An 18,645-nucleotide genomic window follows, 5' to 3' on the forward strand; every position below is an offset into this window, starting at 1 on the left:
GAATTGGTTTATGCACTTCTAATAGATTTTGATTATGAGACCTTAATACTCTATTTGGCAGATGCATTTTAAAGGCAGAAGAAAGTGAGGGACAAAGGGAGGGGTTGAGAATGAGTTTGTGGGTGAGAGTTAATTGTGTGTAGTTTAGATGATTAGGTAGCTCTAGCCATTTTAGTTTTTGGAGAGAGAGACAGTAGTGGGTTGATGACTTATGGCTAGTAGCGAACTTGGCAATTTTGTTGTAGCAGGAGGAGAGTTGTTTTTTTACAGAGGACTGTAGATTAGTTAGGAGTTGAGCTCCATAGAGAAGGGAGGGGGTGAGAAAGGAAGTAGAGAGAGTGATTTTAGTGGCAGGTGTAAGGTAATGATTTTGTCAGTAGAGCATACCTAGTTTTTGGTGGGTTTTTTTGATATTTAGTTGTATGTGGGAGTTGAATTTTAGTTGGTTATCAATTTGGACCCCAAGTAACTTGGTCTCTGTCACCAGTTCCAGGTGTGTGTTATTTTGACTCATAATTGAAAATGTATTCATATTGAAAGGAGTGGCTTTAGTGGGGGTAAATACCATTAATTTGGTTTTAGAAGCATTGAGAGTTAGGTGATTATCTTTCATTCATTGCTCAGTGGTTGAAAAGGCATCTTGTGTAAGTTTTAGAAGTGTGGGAATGGATGAGGCAGAGCAGATAGTAGTTGAATCATCTGCATACTGGATGATATTTGAGAATGGGATAGATTTGTGGAAATCATTTATAAATATATTGAAGAGAAGGGGACCCAGTATGGAGCCTTGTGGAACTCCGGTAGGGGTATTAAGAAATGAGGAGGTGGTTTTCTTCCATTTTACTGCTTGATATCTATTGGATAAGTAGCTGGAGAACCAAGTCAAAGAGGAAGGACCTAGGTTAAGTTCAGAAAGTTTAGTTAAAAGCAGGCTATGTGAGATGGTGTCAAATGCCTTGGAGAGGTCAAGAAGTAGGGTAGATACAATTTGGCCAGAGTCACGGGCTTTGTTTACAGTTTCAAGGAAGGAGAGGAGGGCTGTCATGGTGCTATGATGTGGTCTGAATCCATGTTGTGAGTGAGTTAGGAGGTTATTATCTAAGAGATGTGGTAGGAGTTGAAGTTGGACACACTTTTCTAAGAGTTTAGAAATGGGAGACAGGATAGCGATTGGAAATTGGTTACATTGTTATTGTTGCCACCTTTATGTAAGGGTATGATAAAGGCATGTTTCCAGATTTGAGGTACTATACCTTCTTGTATAGAGCGATTAATTAAAATGCTAATGGGGTAGGCAATTGCATCAGCAGCTATACTGAGAAAGTAAGAAGGGATGTTATCAGGAGCGTTTGTACATGGCTTTAGTTTCCTAAGGAGTTTCTTTATAGTAGAAGTGGGAATTGGTTTTAGTGAGAATAGAGGAGAGTGGGAAAAGTGGGTGTTAGTGGGTAGTGAAGATGACGAGAAAGTTTGAGATGGTGAAGAGTTAGATAGTATAGAGTTAGTTGATGGGAATGAGGGACATGTAGTAGTGCAGGGTAGAGTGTTGCTAGTGGAGAGTGGGGGTATGTTGGAGAATGTGGTGGTGGTAGAGAATGAAGAGGTTAATTTAGAAATAGATTCAATGAAAAAAAAGAGTTAAATTGGGTAGCTAAATCTGAATCTGGAATATTTGGGTCTGGGGAAGAGGTATCTGATTTGCTGGGGTTAAGAAGGGTAGAAATACCTTTACAGAATTTCTGCGGATTTGTTTTATTATTGTTTTGAAGTGTCAAAAAATAGTTTTGATGATCAGAGATGATGAGTTTTTTAACTTTATTTCGAAGTGTTTTATATCCGTTATGAAGTAATGGGGTTCTGTTTTTCTGGTAGTGTGCCCAGACTTTATCTCTGTGCCGCATGGATGGTAGTGTGTTTTTGGTCAGCCATGGTGCGGAATTAATCTTTATTCACTTTGTCCTTAAGGGAGAATGGGAGTCAAGTATTTTTAAGAATGTTGAGTTGAAGTGGTGAACTGCGTTATCTAGAGATGATGTTTTTAGACAATTCCAGTTTATTGATTTAAGGGAGTTTGAAAAGGTTGTTGGGTTAATGTTTTTTTGGTTATGGGTAGTAATGTAATTATGGGTGCAATGTATGTTTGAGGGGAGACGGTGAGTAAAGATGGGTAAGTGGTCACTGAGGGAATCTGGAAGAGTGCCACTATCAGAGAAATAGTGGAGATGGGAGACTAGAATCCAATCTAGAATACTACCAGTGGAAAGATTTTTTGAGGGGCGTGTTATGGAGTTTATTAGTTGAGAAAAATTGTAGAGGTTGATGTTGAGAGAGTTTGTTGGAGACTGAATGGTGGTCCAGTTAATATTCATGTCTCCTAAGATAATAGTTTTGTTGCTAATGTTGCTGGAGAGCCAGGAGAGGATATCTTCAAGTGTAGAAATATTGTCTCCTGGGGGGATGTAGAGGGAAGCTAGACAAATGCGTTTGTGTTTGTTAACTTGAAGTAAAGTTAGGAGAAGTTCAGCATTATTAAAGTGCGGAATAGGTTTGGTGTAGGGAGTGACTAACAGGGAGGATGAGTAAATGAGAGCTACTCCTCCCTCCACCTTTTTATGGGCTCTGTCTTTTCTGATAATAGAATAGTTAGGTGGAGTCATTTCAGAGTCTTGTATATGAGGTTTTAACCATGTTTCAGAAACGGATAGGATGTCAGGTTTGTTATGTATGAGCCAGGCGTGGAGGTTTGGGACTTTGTTAACTATACTTTGGGAGTTTAATGAAGTAAGGAATATGGACTTGTTTATGGTAGTTGGGGTGGGGGGACCTGGGTTAGGATGAATATCACCTAATAATATACTGATGGTCAGATGAAAGATTGGGTCAGAGTGGTAGTTGAACAGCTTACTGAAAGGATTGGGATCTATTATGATTCTGAGACATTTATTAGTTGTTGTGGGGATGGAGTGTTTTTGAGATGTGAATAGTTTGTATGGGAAAACTAGAAGGTTATTGATAGGATAAAGATGGGGAGAGATATGCTAGTGTGAGTGTGGGTGAGGGGAGTTAAGATGGTTGGTTACATGGAAGGATTGTGAGTGGTAGGAAGTAGTGAGTTGTATGAGGTAATGAAGATAGGTTAGATGAAGAAGTAGTAGAAGTGAAAAGGAGATGAGTGAGGGTTTTGGGAGCATGTTGAGATAGGGTATTAAGAGGTGTAATATTGTTGAGAGTTATATATGTAAATAAGAGACAAATATATATAGAGAAGCTGATAAATACATAGAATTAGTAAGAGAGAGGAGGGTTATGTAGGGATTAGAGAGGGTGTGGTTTTTGTGTATGTGTTGGAGGTAGAAGTGGTAACCTATTGGCTGGGGGAGATATCTTGAGGAGGAGAATGTATTTTAATTTGGGTGGGAAAAGGAGATGGGTGTTACTGCAGTATTGGTGGCTGATTAGTGTAGATTGGCAGTGGGTGTGGTTTAAGAGGGATATAGGTAGAGGTGCTGGGGGCAGGTGGGATACGGGGGCAGGGTAAGGGAGCGGAGTGAGCCCGCAGGGCAAACGGAGTGGGATACACAACCCAGGAGGGCAAGATGCTGAAGTGCACCTAGCCCAGGGGAATCTCTGGACTAAACTGGACTGGAGCGGGAAGGGAGCTAGTAAGGGCTAATAGGTATCCATTAATAACAATTGTTGAGACGTTATCAGAAAAATAAGTACTCAGGGGATTTGGTGAGGGGGAACAACAGAAAGAAGGGGAGTGTAGGCTACTGGCTTTCCTAGTTGGGAGTGTACTGATACCTAACAGTAGTTTAAGGTTTAGCAGTAGATGCACATACTTTCTTGTGTTTTTCTGAGTGGCTCTTGGATCAATTTCAGTAAAGGGATTGAGGCAGCAGAGTTGGATGGATGCTTGAGCAATTGGATGAGTATATATACTTTGGTAGGTCAGGTGTCCACCCAGGCGAGGTCACAGGTAAATTCAGGGCAAGAGCGTTTCTTGTGTTTTTCTGAGAGGCTCTTGGATCAATTTCAGTAAAGGGATTGAGGCAGCAGAGTTGGATGGATGCTTGAGCAATTGGATGAGTATATATACTTTGGTAGGTCAGGTGTCCACCCAGGCGAGGTCACAGGTAAATTCAGGGCAAGAGAGTTTCTTGTGTTTTTCTGAGAGGCTCTTGGATCAATTTCAGTAAAGGGATTGAGGCAGCAGAGTTGGATGGATGCTTGAGCAATTGGATGAGTATATATACTTTGGTAGGTCAAGTGTCCACCCAGGCGAGGTCACAGGTAAATTCAGGGCAAGAGAGCTGGGGAACAGGAGAAAAAGTAGAGAGAATTAGAGCTATAGTAACATAAAAAACACCTTGGCACCTAATAGTGATAAGAGGCAGGTATGAAGCTTGTGTTTAAAAGCAAACATCAACAAATAAAGCAACAAAGTGTTGAAAACAAACAATACCAATAGCTAATGGTAATATACATAAAAACAACTGTTGAGAAGTTACCAGGAAAAGGCACTACATTTCCATGCTAATCTGAACATGCATCAGACAGGTATTTCATTAATTTAAACAAAACTATTAATGAAGGCAACGTATTAGTCAGGGCCGTGGTATATTTATATAGATATATAGTATTTAACCACAGTTAAGTGACCATACTACTAATGCAGGCCAGTGTGATTAATGCAGGCCAGATTGATTAACCAAGGGCCGCTAGCATAAGTTTGTGTTATAAGGAAGTTGGCGTTAGCAGAGTAAGCTTCAGACCATTTAAAAGTATCTTAAATGCTCCGGTTTCCCAGATGTTTCTACCACATAGGCAATGCTCATTTAGATCAGGACAGAGCTTTTTCACTGATAAAACAGACAAAAGACTTGTAATGTAACATATAGGAACTTAGCGTTAAACCATTTTAATGCGTCATACGCTCAGGTTCAACTATATGCACTAATAAAAAGCAGCGAACATGAAAATCAGTACAGAGGCTTATTGAAACTATCTGCGCTAGCAGAGTGCTATGAAATAATTAAAAAAAAAGCAACCTACAGTCAGTCATATCAATGGCACTATTGAGTAGGCAGCGTTCCTTTAAATCAATAACAACAGCTCATTAAATCAATCATTTGTAGGTAGTCACTACCAGGATAGACAGGGCAGTGTCGCAATACAAGGTACCCTTCAATAGCGTTTAACTAAGCATGTGCGAATTGTAGAACTTGGCGTTTGTAATTAAAACAGATTAACTAGTTGATTTCACGCCGTTTACATAGAACATATTCAGTTTACATCTCAAAAACAGCAGATAGAACATTTTCACAATAGTCCAGTAGCCTAGCACATCTATTGTAATCAATTAGAGTGTACCTGAAGGGGCATTCCCGAACCGCTCTTATAATATAAAACTCATTATAAGGGCTAGCGTATCACTATTAAGCTCATATCTAGTACATCACATGAAATTCACTGCCCTAACACTTTTCAACAATGAACTTGATGGAATAAAATAGTGAAAAACAATGGTTCTTATACAAGCAAGTATTACTTACAGGAGTATACACTCAACCAAGAACGCACAGCAGCCGAGGACGGGCAGGGTTTAAAGATGGCGCCCAAGGTTGAGAGGGGTTTTTATCACTTCCAAAAGGATGTAAGGCTAAAAAGGGGGGAAGAGCAGGGAAGAGCGGGAAGCAGATACAAACTGGAAGGGCTGTATTTCTGTGAATAATAGGAGAATTGGGTAGCAGGCACTGTCTACAAAGGATGGATCGGTCCAGGAGAAGTAGAGAATCCAAGAGTAGGGCTCAACAGTGGGAGGGAGAGGTATCATGAACAGGATACCAGTGTAGATAAGAGGAGGCGAGAGAGAGAGAGAGAAGAGGACAAAGCAACTCAGTGCATTAGCAGAATAACCACATATCACGGGCAGGAGGGTAAGTTAGACATGTGGGAGAGAGAAAGGAAGAAAGAGAGGGAAAAGGCACTACAGTACTGTAAGATAACAGGCAGTGTAGAATGGATATGAAGGAGAGAGAGAGATGGAGATAGGCAACACAGCACAGTATGATAAGAGGGATACACAACCCAGGAGGGCAAGAGGAGATTGAGAACCTATCAGTGGAGCGATTGTCAGCAGAAGGGTAATTGGCAAAGGGTAAGTGGAGGGGAGCTGGAGTAGAAGGGGGAGTGAGCACTAAGTTTTAAGAGGGAGAGGGAGAGAGAGTTAAGGAAAGTTGGAAGATAGAGAGAAAGCAAGAAGAGAGTTAAATAGAAGTCTATATTAGAGGGGAGAGGACAAATGCTGAAGTGCACCTAGCCGAGAAGGGGAATCTCTGGACTAAACTGGACTGGAGTGGGAAGGGAGCTAGTAAGGGCTAATAGGTATCAATTAATAACAATTGTTGAGAAGTTATCAGAAAAATAAGTACTCAGGGGATTTGGTGAGGGGGAACAACAGAAAGAAGGGGAGTATAGGCTGCTGGCTTTCCTAGTTGGGAGTGCACTGAAACCTAACAGTAGTTTAAGGTTTAGCAGTAGATGCACATACTTTCTTGTGTTTTTCTGTGAGGCTCTTGGATCAATTTCAGTAAAGGGATTGAGGCAGCAGAGTTGGATGGATGCTTGAACAATTGGATGAGTATATATACTTTGGTAGGTCAGGTGTCCACCCAGGCGAGGTCACAGGTAAATTCAGGGCAAGAGAGTTTCTTGTGTTTTTCTGAGAGGCTCTTGGATCAATTTCAGTAAAGGGATTGAGGCAGCAGAGTTGGATGGATGCTTGAGCAATTGGATGAGTATATATACTTTGGTAGGTCAGGTGTCCACCCAGGCGAGGCCACAGGTAAATTCAGGGCAAGAGAGAGGAGTATACACTCAACCAAGAACGCACAGCAGCTGAGGACGGGCAGGGTTTATATACTTAGTAATGCTGTACAATTATTTATTTTCTATTATTACTTTTTGTTGTGTTTTGTTTTGACTTGACAAGTTTACGTTCGCTACTTCTACTACTATTGTCTGATCTGATTAATATACAGTGATTAACTAGAAATATATGGAATGAAAATCTTCCACACAGAGAAGTTTCTTACACTGTTTTGTTTTTGGACCCACTACACTTTAATGGGTTGTTTTGAGACTTCGGGGATACCATGGAGATTACTTGAACATGTGAGTGTACATACATGCCCTCATATAGATATACTCATAAATGTCTTTGAAAGCATGACAGCCAAACAGGATAAAAGTGTATCTGTGCAAACTGTTTAACTTGATCTGGCTAAAGTAATTCAACACTATATAGTATGACAAAATCAAAATAAGCTTAATGATCTTAAATTAAATGAAGCTGTAATCAACTGTGTCTGTAACTAGCTACATAATCATGCATTATAAGTTATAACAGAATAATCAACTGTGTCTGTAACTAGCTACATAATCATGCATTATAGATTATAACAGAATAATCAATTGTGTCTGTAACTAGCTACATAATCATGCATTACAGGTTATAACAGAGTAATCAACTGTGTCTGTAACTAGCTACATAATCATGCATTATAGGTTGTAACAGAGGGACTTAAGTCCCCACCATCTCATGTCACTAGTGCTGTGTCCTGCAAGTGTAACTAGCTACATAATCATGCATTATAGGTTATAACAGAAGGACTTAAGTCCCCACCATCCCATGTCATTATTGCGGTGTCCTGCAAGTGTAACTAGCTACATAATCATGCATTATAAGTTATAACAGAAGGACTTAAGTCCCCACCATCTCATGTCACAAGTGCAGTGTCCTGCAAGTGTAACTAGCTACATAATCATGCATTATAGGTTATAACAGAAGGACTTAAGTCCCCACCATCTCATGTCACTAGTGCGCTGTCCTGAAAGTGTAACTAGCTACATAATCATGCTTTATAGGTTATAACAGAAGGACTTAAGTCCCCACCATCTCATGTCACTAGTGCGGTGTCCTGCAAGAGTAACTAGCTACATAATCATGCATTATAGGTTATAACAGAAGGACTTAAGTCCCCACCATCTCATGTCACTAGTGCACTGTCCTGCAAGTGTAACTAGCTACATAATCATGCATTATAGGTTATAACAGAAGGACTTAAGTCCCCACCATCTCATGTCACTAGTGCGCTGTCCTACAAGGCTCTCTCCTGGGGCCACTGTTTTTTGTTTATTCCCAGACATCAAAACTGATTTTACTGTCTGGATTACCAGACATAACTTGGGAGCATTGTCCTTATCCCCACTGACACCATCTTCCTTCAAACAACACTTGACAGTACATTATTTTGGTATTCGCCAGGGGGAAAAAACTGCAAAAGGTATATACTATTAATGTGCCAAAATTAATATCTAACAAAACTGGAACAGATTCCATCTGCAGAACATGTGTAGCTGCCCACCTGAACCTTAGTGGAGTCAAGTCATCGTCCTGTACAAACTTTTATCAGACCGGTTATAGAGTATTACACTTTATTTTGTGACCTGCTCATATACCATCTGGTGTCGTTAATGAAGGCACAGAGATTTGATACAGAACCATACAGAACATTAAATGATCCATTCTTATCTGAAACCTTTTGGTTAGAATATCCCTGGAGATCTACACAGAAGGGCTCTCAACCTGAATAAAAATTAATTTCAACTGTATCATGAAACATGACAACCTCATATCTTCAGAGACTTCCCCTCTCCATTAAGCTCAGCCTATCAATCCATTCATTTAAGAAGGAACCAGAAAACCACATAAGTTTAAATATGAGATCCAGGCTATCAAGCTGTGTGTGTGTGTGTGCGCGTGTTTGCGTGCATGCATGTCTGTGTACTGTCTGTGTGTGTATAATTTTATATATATATATATATATATATATATATATATATATATATATATATATACACACACACACACATACACACACACACATATATATATATATAGATATAAATAGATATAAATATGTTTATATATAGCTATATCTATCTATATATATTTGTACACACACAGAAGTCCAGATAAATATTGTAAGATGTAATTTTAAAAGAAAAGAAAAATAAATGTTTTTTTTTTTTTTGTTTGTTTTTAGACTTATCTGAAAGTGTAATACCACGGTGGTACGGCGGTAGCATTGTTACCTCACAGCAAGAGGTTCTCCCTTTTGATTCTCGGCTTGACTTGGGAGGGCCTTCTGTGTGGCGTCTGCATGTCCTCCCCGTGGTTGGGTAGCGTTCAAAAGACGTGTGCGTAAATGGGCATGCCTTTGTTGAAGGTTGGGCGTCGAGCTGGCACCTCGACATTTCCTAAAAATCTACTGCCAATCATTAGCGGACAGGAGTTCCGCTGTGGCGACCCCTTACTGGGAAAAATCCGAAAGACAAACAGCAAAAGACTTATCTGAAAGTGCCAGAAGTTCACTTTAAAAGGATAAGCCAGAGTACATTTGAAGAAAAACTGTGATTAGGAGAGTCCGTTTACACTGTGATAGGGTTAAAAGACAAACCATCAAAGGTGGTATTCAGAAATGCATGTGTGTGTGTGTGTGTGTGTGTGTGTGTGTGTGTGTGTGTGTGTGTGTGTACGTGTTTATAAGTGAAGACTGGAAGATCTAACAGACAAGGAATGGAAAGTACACCCAGGATTATTTTTTCCCTTTGTGTATGGCAAACGATTAGGGTTACTTCCTTATATCCCTCTGATGACAGCATGCAGCTGTCATAACAGTTCAATGAGATGGTGCCGATGATGGGGAATTTACTGAATGCAGCATGTCACTGAAGTAGTTTGCTGCATGACTTGTTTGAGAGGGGAATTGACATTACAAATATCATATTTTTGTGTCTACAAGCTTTTCACATGATAACTAACAAGGTATACCACCATTTCACAACTGTCATTGACCAGCTAGATATTAGTTGTGCTGTGTATTTGCTTAAAAGAAATAAATGCAAAGAGCTGAGAGCCTCTCTTGGTACTCAGATACAAAGGAGTGCTGATGACGCATTTGCACAGACACTGCACTTGTATTTTAGGCATTCTGACTCATGCAGTCTGCCATTTGCTTGTCTTTTGGATAAGCTGCTTTATCATAGTTAACTAGCAACCTGTATATTTATATCCATAATTATAACTGTCTTACGGCTGTCTCATATATTCTTAGCTTATCCCACTGTGTATCAACCCAGTACTTCTTATTGGACAGTATTCTATGTGCCTAATGTCCTATCTGACAAAAATACCATTTGTTTTACTTTGCCAGTGATCCCCCATTGTCACTGTCCTTGCACTTCTCTTTCTCGAAAATCTGCTGTTCTCTTTGACTATCCAGTTTACTTTGTGGAAATTAAGTTTTATTATACTCCCCTTAAATTCCTCAGGAAAGATCTAAACAGAAGAAGGTAACATGCAGGGTCCAGCTTAATGCCGACATTTCTGCCTTATCTGGTGCTACAGAACCTCTACAGTTATGATTCAGAGTCAAGTGACATTATTTGCAGCCAGGCTTATCACATCTGGCAGCCCAACTTGCAGTGGTTCTGAACTGTTCTCCGCTTGTGCAGATATCTTGCTTTAGTAGCTAGGCCTCATATACTCCTTTGTACTGTAGAGTATGGCAAAAGTGTGGCTTATCTTTGGCTTGAGTGCAACCTTGTATGTAACTTGTCAACCACTTATAGAGTGTGTGACAGCAAGGTTAAATTCCAGGAGCAGTTAATACCTAAACTATTTCCCCTACTTACAGTCACGTCACACAACACAGTGTAGAATATCATGGGGAGGAGGGCTAGGGTGGGCACATATGATGCCTGCCTTCTGATATGGAGTATTACATCAGAACTACAAAATAGTAACCTTAAGACGTATATAAGCACTCTTTTGCTCTCTGAGAGGAGGCCATAAAGCAGCTTCACAACAACACTCTTGCTTTGTAGAAAAAAATTTCTAAACTGAAATAAAGGCTGGTCTTCAGACTTGAGTAACATATAATTTTTTTGTGAAAAAGAACTACATTCTATCGAAGCAAGCAGAAATGCATGCCACACCTAGTGTGAAAAAGTCAGGCCTTGTGACTGCAGCTGGGCTAACTTGCTTCATCAAAGAAGAAAACGCAGCAAGGAAGGAGTCTTTCACTGTAGAATGGCAGGACCATACCCTTTCCACCAGACCTGAGCAAAGGTGAGCCTGGGAAATAAAACTCAACCAAGTAACAATAACTGCACAATTTTTTAAAATGCTTATTTTTCATTAATCTGTCTCGAATCCTCCTTAAATTAACAATTTGCTATGACTTGCATGTGTCTCAGCTCTGTGCAGTAATATCTTCATGAAAATACAGACATTTAACGGTATTTTAGGTACTTTATGTACTGATTGTTATCTGTATTTCATTTGCACCAACTGTATAGTGGTTATACAGCTTCATTCTCAGCAAGTATATATGTTTTGACTCCCTGATAATGCAATATGGTTAAATTCTAACAGAATTTAAGAAGTTCTGTAAAAATGACACCCATATTAGCAAAAATGTATTTATTAAATGTGTTATATACTATTTTCCAGAATAGTTACACAATATGTACATATTTTTTTTCCCTTAGCTTGTTTGCATCTTTCCCATACATGTGACAAAATAACTTCTTGGTAAAGGCAGCAGTTATTGCCGTGGTAACATAATGGGATGTCATTGTTAGAACTGTGGAAGTGGATATAGGCAATTAAGCACAGTCAAAATATAGGAGATGTAAATAAAGAAGTTAGGGTGAGGATTACAGAACAATGTTTTGTCCAATACATTGTATATACTTGAAATGCATGCATGAACAAATGTTATCATTTCTGAACAACTATTTGAACTTGAGCACCATCTGCTGGGGTTTCATAAATGTGCTGTCACCTGTCAGCATGCATTTCTGCTTGCAATGCAAGAAGAAACTTTAAAAGTGTATGCAACAGTGGCCTCCTGCACCTCTGACAGCCAACATCTACCACTTCATTGTCCTTTCTCTAGGATTAAAACACCCCTGCTCAGTACTTAAGGTTAACTGGCTTCTCAACAAACAGAGGGCTGTACTTGTCCTTAGATCCCTCTTATTCAGTCTTAACTAAAATAGCTTGTCTTATTCATCAGGCAGATTCACTATAAAGTAATGGTATACAACTTCAGACCACAGGCTAATTATGATCCTACCCTTCAACTCAGCACATCAGCCAAAAAATACACCAGTCATAGTTTCTTATATGTAGGCCCCAAAGTCTGGCAATCTCTTCCCTAACCTAACCACATGTTACCTAGACTTCAGAAATTTTTTAAGATTCAGTTTACAAAAATGGACAAATGTCCCTGTTTACGTAACAGCAGCATAACACAAATGTGACAAACCATTCTGCTATTTCTTCAAACATGCACCTAGTTACCCATCTTTCCTACTTGTTATTAACTTCTTTCATCACATTTACCATTCTTTCATCTATAAATATCTGCCATATGTCATACCACCTTCATATCCTCAGTTACCATTATATAACTCCCACCCTACTCAGACGTCCCCCTTTGTTTCTTTTCTTTTTTTTAGCTTTGCTACCTGCATGCATTTTTCACTCTGCTCTGTTCTGTGAGGAAGAAAGCCTGATTCTGGCATTTAATTGCTACAAATGATTTGTTAGTCGTCAAGGTCTGATAAAGATATATATATATATATATATATCTATCTATATATATATATATATATATATATATATATATATATATATATATATATATATATATATATCCGCTAGGGACGGCTTGCACCTGTCACCCCTGGGCTTTCGGATATTGGCAAAGGCTCTTGCTACCCCCATAGTGCCTTTTTTAGGCAAGGCTCAAAAGACAAACCCACCTCCATAGGTATCACAAGGGCTAAGAAACTAAGAGCAATGCTACTCAATGCCAGAAGTCTAAACCTCAAGATGCACACACTCAAAACTCTCCTTAGCATGGAGAACATTGATATCTGTGCAGTAACAGAAACCTGGTTCAAGGCTCCCGAGAGCACCCCAGCACTACCAGGTTATACCTCATACCATGCTTTTCGGCCCCAAAACTTGGACCGAACCACAAAAGGAGGGGGAGTATCAATATTCGTCAAAGATACCCACACCTCCAGGTTGGTGGCACAGCACAAAGTATCAGAGATTATCCATGTGCAACTAACAGTGGGTAAAACTGCCTTCCAGTTTATAGTCTGCTACAGACCACCCTCCCAAACCCAGGAATCCCACTTGGCCTTCCGGAGAACACTGGAAAATATGAAGGTCTCTCCAAACACCATTATATTGGGCGACTTCAACTACTCAAACAGAGACTGGGAGCATTACTCTAGCTCCAACACCCTAGCCGAAATGTTCCTAGAATTTATAAACTCAAATGCTATGGAACAACTTGTTACCACTCCCACAAGAGGGGAAAACATACTGGACCATATCATCACCAACATGGGGACTCTGTGCTCCAGACCAGAAGTGTATTCCTCACTGGTAAGATCAGACCATAAACTAATCTCACTGGATATTCACATCCCAACCCCACCCCCTGCCCAGAAAACCACAGTGAAAAACTTCTCTAAAGCAAATTTCGCACTCCTCAAAACCGAGCTGGAATCCTTCAAAGCCCCCGGGCCTGTGGAAAATACGGCCCAGACCGCAGAATCCTTTATAAACGCATTCTATGAACACCTTCAGGAATGCATGGATCATGCAATCCCAAATAAAACCAAGACCCAATCCTCCAAAGGCAGACATCCTGTCTGGTGGACCCCAGCCATAAACAAACTATACAATAGAAGGAGGAATCTACTACATGATAGAGCAAAATCCCAAAAAGGGAAGGCATCTCTGATCAGTATTAGCAAAAAACTACGGGCACTCATAAAATCGTCTAAGGCCAGCTTTGAGAGAAAAATTGCACAGGACACTAAGGATAATCACAAGGCTTTCTTTAGTTATGTTAGTAACCTGGGTGGGAATTCCCAGATATGCTCAGAATTAGTCCAAAATGACAAAAAATACACCGAACCCACAGACATTGCCAACATCCTAGCTGACAGGTTCAGCGCAAACTCCCCCCCCACCAAAAATGCAAATATCTATCCCAGCAGAGTGCTGCCCCCCTGACATCTCAGATGCTCAGGTAAGAGCCGCCCTCTCCAAAGCAAAAAACACAGCAACAATGGGACCAGATGGTGTCCTGGGCTGCGTCCTACATGAACTCCAAGAAGAGCTAAACCCAAACCTAAAATTACTGTTCAATCTCAGCCTTACTACAGGATATGTACCCAAACAGTGGCGTACAGCAACAGTGGCACCTCTCCACAAAGGTGGTGCCTCAACGGATCCTGGAAACTATCGCCCCATAAGCCTGACTTGCTTGGTCTGCAAAGCTATGGAAAGGATCATCATGGGCCTCATAAATAAAGATATTGGGGACCTACAGACACTGGATCCTACCCAGTTCGGCTTTGTTAAGGGCAGATCCTGCCTCTTAAACCTGGTCAATTTCTTTGAAACAGTCACCAAGGCCATTGACGAGGGGAAGGTGTTCCACACAGCCTACCTGGACCTCGCAAAAGCCTTCGATACAATATCCCACTCGGGCATTATAGATAAGCTCACCAGCTTAAATATAAACCCCTATGTCACTAGATGGGTTGCAAACTGGCTCAAGGACAGAACCCACATGGTTAGAATTGCTGGAGGCATGTCAGACTCCAAACCAGTTACAAGTGGCGTCCCACAAGGCTCAGTCCTGGGACCTCTCTTGTTCGGTATATATTTCTCGGAGGTACAGGCCAACACGGAAGGACTGTGGCTGACCAAGTTCGCAGATGACTGCAAACTGGGCGCCATAATAGACTCTCCAACCGACACAAGCATCTTCCAAAAGGGCCTCATAGAAACAGACAACTGGTGCCAGAGCCATGGCCTCAAGCTAAATGCCAAAAAGTGTATAGTCATCCCCTTTGGCAAAAACAAAGTGCCCACAAATTGCCACATAGGTGGTAATCCATTAAGTACAGAAGAAGTAATTAGGGACCTGGAGGCCCAAGTTGATAGCAATCTCTCATTTGACAACCACGTGGCCAAAGTGGTTAGAAAAACATTTTATATAGCCCACCTAATCATGAAGGGATTCACATCTAGATCAGGGGAGGTCATCGTGCTTCTTTACTCATCCCTCATCAGGCCCATAATTGAGTACAATGCCCCTTTTGGGATGTACCTTACCAGACACCTGCAGCAACTGGAAAGACCCCAAAAGTACCTCACCAAGAGGATCAAAGGGCTCAAACAGATGCCATATGCTGCCCGGTTAAAGAAACTCCAGCTCTACTCAGTGGCATACCGTCTGCTCAGAGGCGATCTGTGCCAGACGTATAAAGCCATGTCCAACCCGGAATTAATGAACATGCTGCACCTCAGAAAATCCAAATCCCATCGAGCTACGTGCTCGAGAGACTTGAACCTCAGCACTGAAATAAATAGGACATGCTGGAGGGACAGATTCATAACCCAGAGGCTCCCTTCACTCTGGAATAAAATCCCAGTCCAGGTTAGGCAGAGTCCCTCATTGACTCTCTTCAAGAGGAATCTTGATGAGTGGATGGGAGATCGTAGGTTTACCCCCGGTATCACTTCTGTGTCACTGTTAGACAGAGGCACAGTATACTAACCTCAAAAAAGGGCATAGCAAAATTAATTTAAAATGGGTGGCGAAAGCCAAACACACTCTGGCTAGGCTTATAAATGCCCAAGGGCAGATAGCCTAGTATGAACCTATGAACCTATGAACCTACACACACACACACACACACACACACACACACACACACACACACACACACACACACACACACACACACACATGCACACACATATATGTATATATATATATATATATATATATATATATATATATATATATATATATATATAAAATACATATATGTATACAAATATATAATTCATTTTTGCAAACCTTATATCGTTCAATGATTCATATTTATATCTGTGACTGCATGTGTTTTATATCAGTTTCTTTTCTTTGCACACCTGTGTTGAGTCTGAAATGAGTCCATGTGGATCAGTGCTCTACCCTTGTTAACAAATATAAATAAATAAATAAAGTATTTCCCAGTAGTATGGAATTTATGTTTTTTTTTTCAATCACACTATGTGGGTATGGCAGCTGGGATGCTTAGACCTAGTACTGTTAAACTTAGGGCTAATAGTTTGGTTCTGCATTGTTTTTCATCTGATCTTTTGTTTGATAGATGTTTAACAGAAGTGCTACAACAGACAACATGTCTTAGAAAGTGGTTTTAAATTAATATAGTTGAGCAATTATAAGTAAATACTGTCCAAACATCAAGCCACACTATTTTTGACAGCACTGATGTTTTTTTTTTTTTTTTTTGCCAGATGTAAATTAAATGAAGTGAATGATACTCATAAGGAGAGCTTCAGTAGACAGCACCAAACCCAGTTTGTGGTCCAGCGGTCCGCAAGTAATGTCATGAAGATGGGTCGCCTTGGGGAGGGAATGACCAAATACTCTCTGCCTTACCAGAATCGGTTACCACTTCCCATTTTCAAGCCTGCTGATCTGTCATCCAAACTGGAAAGGGCATTAACTCCACCAGAACTACAGCGCCTTATTGAGTTTGAGAGATTTCTCTGCAGTGATGGTTCATGCCAAGACAAATGTGAGATTGCACAGATCAAAAGTCAGCTTCCACCAATCATGCAGCCAAGCAAACTCCTACGGTCCTTTTCACGGTCTCTTTCTCAAGAAGCTCAGAGGGGTTAACACAAAGCATGGACTTTCTGAATTATCATATGGCTATTTTCTTATAATATCGATATTAACTTGTCCATACGTGCCTACATAATTCATCCCATACTGGATCAAAATTAATTTGCCTACTAAACTTCACAGCCCTGATGAACAAATCAAGCAACATTTTGTATACACCCCTCTCCTTTATTATACACTTTTGTTAATTTAACCATCTTGATATTGCCTATGAGTTGAAAAAGAATTTTATTGCTGTGGAACAATGTAGCATCATAAGCACTGAAATGTAATACGTTTGTACACATATTTGAAATGAGAGTTTATAGCAAAACTTTAATGATAGCAGTAGGTGGAATACTTGCAAACAAACCATATAATGCCACACCATGTAAGTATTTCAATATAAGTTATGCTACACTTCTATTTTTATAATTTGTAACTAGTAATCTGAAAATGTTTGTAATATATTTTCAATAAAAAGGTTAAAACACTAGAAGTGTAGTAACTGGAATGTGCCTTCTTAAATTTCAGACTTTTCACCATTATCCGTTAATACTCACTGAAAAAGATACATAGCTTGCATCAGAAACCATATGTTGATATGCTAAAGAATCTTAACAAGTGTACCCTTAAGGAATAGAGTGAGATGGAAACAACTGTTTAAGTTCTGTGAGAAGTATGGTGATGCAAAGCATAGTAATTAAGATCTGGGGTTTGGTCCTGATGTTAAACTATTGTTTGAGTGTAGCTTGGATGTTCTCTCTTCGCATGGCTTTCATCCAGCTAATCTTTTTTTCAACTCAAAAAGATATACTATCTATGTGGAGTTCTGAAAAATACGTGTTTAGCTACAGGGGGTAAACACAAAAAAGAAATTGCTAGCTGTAATTCCCGAAATCACCAGAGGATAAATACGCTAAGCAAAGTAGCTTGCTGCTCAGCATGAATTGTTGGCACTTAGCTCACTCAGTGGCAATGTGCAATTCAGAAAAAATGTAGGCAATGTTGAATCATAAGCTAAACTGTCCTGCAGCTCAGTATACACACATGATTTTCTGTAGACTGTACAAGATGAAAAATAAATGCTAACCCCCCCCCCCCCCCACACACACACACACACACACACACCTTTTTTATTTTGCTGCCCTTTGTAACTGAAGAAAATCCCTGGATACAAATAATGCTAGATTTTTTGAAATAAAATAACTAAAAAAAAAAAAAATTAATTACCAGACCTGACTATATTTCCAGTTGATGTCACTGTGATGTTATTATTATAGGGATAATCGTACCCTGTGTATGGAACTGATGCCTGCTGAACAACAATAAAAATAAAACAGACAAAAATAAAATAATCCTCTTCTTTTTTTAGCCTTTCCTTGTTAGGGGTAGCCACAGTGGAACAATGGTCCACAGAATGATTAGCAGTGGAGTTTTTACAGTGTCGAGTTGCCAGCCCAGTGCCCAACCTTCCATAGAAGACGCGCACACACACACACACACACACACACACACACACACACACACACACACACACACACACACACACACACACACACACACACTCTTTGGGCTAATTTACAGTGCCCAATCCACCTACAACATGTCTTTAGGATGTTATAGAAAACTGAAGCACACAGAGGAAACCCATGCGACTGCAGGGAGGACATGCAGACTCTGCACAGAAGGCACCCCTGTCAAGAATTGAACCAGAGAAGACAAAAATAAAGTGATAAAAATAAATAAATACATGAAATGAACTACTTAATTAATTATTGGTGTTGTTCCACTT

The 18,645-nt window shown here is 40.0% G+C and overlaps 1 protein-coding gene across 1 annotated transcript; it reads left to right on the top strand.

The window, feature by feature from the left end:
• Nucleotides 1-10,887: 10,887 nt before the first annotated feature.
• Nucleotides 10,888-18,082, top strand: LOC122788106 (telethonin-like). The gene is made up of 2 exons (XM_044055041.1): nt 10,888-11,197; nt 16,478-18,082. Exons 1-2 carry the CDS (start codon nt 11,052-11,054, stop codon nt 16,863-16,865), a joined length of 534 nt encoding a protein of 177 aa, XP_043910976.1. The 5' UTR covers nt 10,888-11,051; the 3' UTR covers nt 16,866-18,082.
• The last annotated feature ends 563 nt before the right edge of the window (nt 18,083-18,645 follow it).

Source organism: Protopterus annectens, chromosome 13.part0, assembly GCF_019279795.1.
Source record: "Protopterus annectens isolate FY-2018-M chromosome 13.part0, PAN1.0, whole genome shotgun sequence".
NCBI lineage: Eukaryota > Metazoa > Chordata > Ceratodontiformes > Protopteridae > Protopterus > Protopterus annectens.